This window comes from Galeopterus variegatus, unplaced genomic scaffold (genome assembly GCF_000696425.1).
Source record: "Galeopterus variegatus unplaced genomic scaffold, G_variegatus-3.0.2 Scaffold2944, whole genome shotgun sequence".
Lineage (NCBI taxonomy): Eukaryota > Metazoa > Chordata > Mammalia > Dermoptera > Cynocephalidae > Galeopterus > Galeopterus variegatus.
Genome location: NW_007729055.1, coordinates 174589 through 180943, shown reverse-complemented (window position 1 = coordinate 180943; position 6355 = coordinate 174589). Strand labels below are relative to the sequence as shown.

Below are 6355 nucleotides of genomic sequence, written 5' to 3'. Positions count from 1 at the left end.
TAACAATAAAGTAACTTTAGGTTAACCTGCTCCAAGGACGTCTGTCCTTGAGCCTGCAATTTTGCTGTATTACAATTTTTTATCTACAACAGAGACTTTAGCCTGGCGGAAGTTTCCTGTCTTTTGCAAGCTTGACATTTCTATATGTAATTTTAAAAAGTTAGGTTAAACCTGAAACTCCAGGGCTTTGGAAACTAGGTCCTGTGAAATACATTTGCTTTATAAATGTTAGTATACTCCATAGATAAACAATACAATGAATTATTCCTACATGAACCCATTTACTACTACTGTGTGCCCAGCAGAGACAGGAGTGCCGTAGCAGCATCAAACAACTCCCAACCTAAAGGAATGCTTTTCTAATTGGAGGAGAAAAGACAAAAGAACACCGCCAGACAGTACACAATTACATGCTATATTATTCAGGACAGGCTGCGAATACTGTAAGATGGTGGTTTTCAAAACATTTTAGTCACCCTGGGCTCTAAGGAAATCCTTTTTGAGAGAGTCCCTTATGTAGAAGAGATACAAGAGGACTTGAGTTGATTGAAGAAGTGGAGAATCCCACCCCCGTGCCTCCCTCTGGCTGTAGAGATCAATTTTAAAAACTAGATGCACTTGAAAAATGGATAAGATGTGAGTAGACAGAGAGGAGGAAGGAAGGCAATCCAGGCAGGAGGGCCGGCAAGAACAAAGGCGAGAAGTGGAATTCAGAGTGAGCAGTGACACACCATCATGAACACCTAGTGAGAGTGAGTCAGTGTGAGTGGTAGCAGGAACCCACATGGCTGCTTTGGGTTTCCAACCTGAACTAATTTTGGAATATTTTAAACCTGGTGAAATAGTTATCAAAAGCTCTAAATCTGGGCAGATGGGAATCTTAAGGAATGGTCAAGTAACGTGTCTTATCATGATTCTTCCTTTCAGAATCATTTCAAGTCGTCGTGAGAGGAAATGGCTTCCGACACGCCCGCAACGTGGACAGGGTCCTCTGCAGCTTCAGGATCAATGACTCAGTCACGCTCAGTAAGTCCTTGCAGAGTTTGTGTTTTCTTCTGCCTGCTACAGGGAGGGGAATCTCCAGCCCTATCTTCCAGCAGGGCCACACACATGAAACTGGCAGAGAAGAGTCTTCCTGCTGGAAAGGCCTCCAGCAGGGGCAGAGCTAGGCCTCCAGGGCCTTGTTTCCCATCAGAAAGGGCGTTCCCCTGGGTGGGCACAGCCCCTGGGAGCCCAGGTTGGTGAGCAGGGCAAGGCTGGACTTGAGCTCCCACCCCCCTACAACCTACACAGCCACAAGCGGCAGCCCTGTGCCAGCCATCACAAGGGAGCAGGACACTGTTTCCTTGTCCGCTGTCATCTGCTAAGTTCTTCCCTCTCAGGTGGTAGCGCTGGTGCTGGTTAGGTAGGGCTTGTGAAGCTCGAGGTTTCTTAACAAAGTACTGGGGACTCTCAAGGGTAAGAGTGAAAAAGAGATGGTTTAAATTTATTAATCCTGAATAAACCAAAAGCCAAACTATTAGGCTTGCATGTGTAGATTCTGGAACACTTTCAGTCTGGATGATTCTTGCATGGAGTTAGCCAAGAAACTCTCATCGTGGTGAATACCTTACGTGAAATATAGGAATATGGAAGTAAAACTAAGAGCATTTCGTGAGAAAAGTGAATTATAACATTGGTACCCTTCATGAGACATATGTAGCAGGCAAGTTCCTAATTTAAAGATGTGCAACCATGCAGCTATCCAGGAGAGATGGGAACGATTGGTCAAGGGAGAAGGATTCCAGGAGTCCTGGTTATTATTGGTGTCTGACACCCACCGCACAGATAATTATTGATTCTGCGTCTGCAGGGACGAACAATAGTTGCAAGGCACCGCATTTTCCACCGTGCTATGCACTCTAAATGCTTCACATCATTTTGCCACAACAGCCCTGAGAGGTATAAAGAGAAGGGAGGACAGAAGGATGCACGTTTATTGACTAACCACTCACACTACTTTGTCCTCCTGATAGCCCTGGGGAGGAGGTAGCATCCTGTCTTTAAAGAAGAATTAAGGGGTGTGCCTTTTTTTCCTCCGTGACATCTTAAACCCACTTGAACATTTAAACAGAGATATGCAGTGGCTTCCTCACAAACATCTGGAATTCCTGGCCTTGGAATAATTCCAAATATTAGAAACATTTGGTTAGTTTTCTTAACATTTGGCAATACTCTCATATATCCAAAAGGTATGTGCTATTTGAAAACATTATGCAATATCCTTGAGTAGTCACAATGTAGAAGTTGGACGTGTACCCCCTGCAGAGTTCTTCCTTTGTTCCTTGGTTCAATTGTAATGTCAAGTAGTGCACCTTCCCTCTCTCTTTAACCAAAGTCCCAAGGCTAAGATCAGAACTCCTGAGGGTTCAACCCAAAGGTGTCAACACCTTACAAAGAAAACTGGCCGGGCAAGTGAGCTTTCAGACCCCACCTCCCTGAAGATAAATGGAAGTGGGGTGAGGAGGAGGACAACCTACCCTACACGCCATTGCTTGAGAGGTTACGCAAGATGCTGTGTTAAGAGAAGACGTAATGCAAATGTGCTACAGATTTGCAGAGCGACATTTTGAAGGCCTGTTTTCCAGCTTCTCCATGAAAGTTTATTTCTTGGGAAACCAACCCATCTTCTTTCTCCCTCTTCTCTTCTTTTCCTGATACATAGTACTTGCAGACACATGCACAGGCTCTTATCTCATTCATAGTCAAAANTTTCCTGATACATAGTACTTGCAGACACATGCACAGGCTCTTATCTCATTCATAGTCAAAAAGAAATAAAAGCCATTGGGGTAGGGGTTTGGCTTAAACCACAAACCTAATTGTGCTTCCAGCACAGTGCTAACAGTTTGAGAAGATGAAGGCAGTTAATTGATCATGTTATACACTGCAAGCAACACTCCACACTCAAACATTATGGGGGTACTTTGAAAAGTTCGTGGAAAAATACAATTAAAAGATCATACAAATCTTTTCATGAACTGCTTGAAGTACCCACGTAGTTATTAAAAGTATTCTAAATAAGGGGGAAAATTAGAGTTTGAGAAAACCACTTCATCTTCATTTATTAATTCACTTGTTCATTTCCTTTCAGTAAATAATATGAACAAGAACCTGTGGAGGACAGAAAAGATAAACAAATTTTAAAATGCAGCACATTCACATCTGCATTTTTCTGTCTACCTTATGAATGTCACAGCCTCTGTTGATCCCTTCTTGTAAAATAAAACACATTCAGATTCCTTTACTTTTCCCATTCTCCTTCCCCCACGTCTACACCCCAAGTTTTAAAATGTTATCTGCTTTTATCTTTATATTTCATATTTCCTTTTTCAAGATTTTTTCCTAAATGCTGCATTACATTTTGTAACTAAAAGAGAACATAAGTGCTATTATTAATCATTAAAAAAAGATTAACAACTGAAGGCCCAATGATGGAGCAAAGGCTGTTGTGGCTCTGTCTACTTCAAACATGATACAGGCCTCTGGGCCTTTAATAAATAATGCAGTAGAAAATTGCATGAGGCGAAAACTTTTAAAAGAACAAATTGAAAGGTATATTTATAGTGGGAGATATTAATATGATCTCCCAAGTCTTTGAATGAGCTTATTAATAAAAAATTAAAGATATAGAGTAAATTTATTACACTGAGACACAAATAAAATGCCAATATGTTAATGCCAAAGAGTAGAAATTGTTCAGATATATTCTTAGATGATAAATAAAACCAGAAAGTAAAAACCATAAGTTAATATCTTCTTCTTTCCCACTTTCCTTGCCTTAGCTTAAAAATAAAATCAACCATATCAACCACTTAGAAATCTAAAACAATTTCTGGACTTGTGGTCAATATAATAGATCCAAACATTCCGGTTAAAGTATGATTTTAAAAAATTGTAACATTTGGCCTTGCTCAAAGGAAGGAAGGGGAGATCCCCAAATGCAGGAAACAAAAAGGGAATGAAAACGTCAGCAGGAAGCAACGCCATGGGGCTCCAGGTTTGGTGTCAGCAGGCTCTGATCCTGATGCTGATGAGACGCAGGGACACCAGATCTTGGGCCTGTGCAAGGCAGCGGGCAAGGGTGGAGCCCCTACAGAAATCAGGCTCTAGAGCTGCACTACACATTAAATGGGGCAAGGAAGCAGGCAGGGAAACAGAATCCACAGGTATAGCGATGTTACACCACCCACGTGATACAGGAGCACCAAGTCAAGAAACTAACCCCAAAATGTGTGCATGACCATTCACACCCCTGTGGCCCTGCAGAGGCCATGCACGTCCACCCTGTAGGAGCCTTCCACACAACCCAAGCCTACAGTGCTCTTGCAGCAAACAAAATGACAAACCTTATAAAGACAGATGAAAGAAACAGGAGAACAAGCAAGAAGAGAGGATTACAGAACAACTTGAAAGAGAATGTAAAGTAAGCACATTTAAAATGTGTAAAGAGATCAAACAGGTCATAGGGGAAGAATACTCAACAGGGAAGATTTGCAGAAGAACCGAGTATAAACTCTAGATCTGAAAGAATTTATTCACTGAAATACAATTCATGGAGTTAGACACAGATGAAGATGAAATGCATCAACTAGAAGAGAGATAAGAGGAAATCCCATCCCCCAAAACCAAAGCACCAGACCCAGATTTTTTTCACCCAAGTTTTACCAAATTTTAAGGGACAGATGGCCCATATCTAATATATGCTATTCCACAGAAAAGAAATAAGGAGAAGTTTTTAAATTTACTTTATGATAATATAATTTTGACTTTTAGAAACACTGGACTAAGACACTAGAAATAGAGAATATTTTGAGATCAAGCTAACTGATGACAAACATCTAAATAAAATATGGGCAAACAAAATCCAGCAATCTAATTAAAAGGGACCAAGATAGTGGAGACAATTTTGAAAAAAGTTTTGCCTCTCACATAGCAAAACTTATTAATGCCAAGAAGGTATTAAAACTCATGATCTATTCAAAGTTTTTTTTAATACTTTTTGAAAACCTGGAATAAGGTTAGACTTCTTTAACATAAAAAATATATCTGGATATTTAAATTCAAAACTTAATATCATTCTAATAAAAAATCACTATTTAAGAGGTATTCATTTTAAAGTTACAGAGAAAAAATCAGGACAACCCATTTCATCACTATTATTTAACATTGATCTGAAAATTCTAGCAGCAGTGTCCAATAGGACTTTCTGTGATGATGGAAATGTTTTAAAATGGTAGCCAATATGGTAGCCACAAGTCACATGTGGCTGTTGGGCACTTGAAATGTGGCTAAAGTGATTAAGGAACTGAAATTTTTTTAAATTTATTTTTTAATTTTGATGTACAAAGCTACTTCAAAAAAGTCATGGAAAAAGAGAAGTGAAAGATAATGCAAATCTTTCCATGACCTTCTTGAAGTACTCTCATATTAATTGTATTTATTTATGGGGTACGTAGTTGTATTTCAATCTACTTCAAAAAAGTCATGGAAAAAGAGAAGTGAAAGATAATGCAAATCTTTCCATGACCTTTTTGAAGTACTCTCATATTAATTGTATTTATTTATGGGGTACGTAGTTGTATTTCAACACATATATACAATGTGTGATCATCAAATCAGGCTAATTAGCATATTCATCATCACAAACATTTATCATTTCTTTGGAATGACAGCACTTGAGCTCCTCTCTTCTAGCCATTTGAAAACACACAATAAATTATAGTTAATTATAGGTACCCAGCACTACTGTAGACCACTAGAACTTATTTCAAGGAAATGAATTTTTAATTTCATTTACTTCAATTAAATTAAGCATAAATAGCCACATGTGGCTAGTGACTAGCACATTGGACAATGCCATTAGATTACAATAATGCAAGAAAACAGATGAAAGATATAAATACAGAGATATGAGAAAGGGGGCCAAATATCAATCCTTTAATATGATGGTTGTATCTTCCTGGAAAACTTGACCTTGCTTATAACAATCGGTAGCTTTGCCAGAGATCAACAATTACCAATTAGGAAACATCATAGGAAAATACAGCAACAACAAATAAAATCTAGTAAGAACTAATTTAACCAAATTTGTAAAGATGTGTATGAAGAAAGTTACAAAACATCGTGAGGGATATAAAGTAAGTGTGAATAAATGGAGAGGCAGTGTACGCTCATGAGATATCACAGGCTCTGGAGCCAGACCACCAGGGAAAAGAATCCTAGCCCTGTCATTATTTAACATTTCCGTGCCTCAGTTTCTCTATCTGTAAAATGAGTGTGGCAATAATAGCATCTATATCATAGATTGTTAGAA

At 38.9% G+C, this 6355-nt stretch overlaps 1 protein-coding gene across 1 annotated transcript in view; it reads left to right on the top strand.

Annotated features, from left to right (window-relative positions):
* Positions 1–6355, top strand: part of ANTXR1 (anthrax toxin receptor 1) — a gene marked incomplete at both ends in the record, with an annotated part of 224880 nt that overhangs the window by 75218 nt on the left and 143307 nt on the right. The window contains one exon of the mRNA XM_008583503.1: positions 928–1026. Coding sequence (XP_008581725.1) covers positions 928–1026 — 99 coding nt within the window. The remainder of the gene's footprint in view (positions 1–927; positions 1027–6355) is intronic.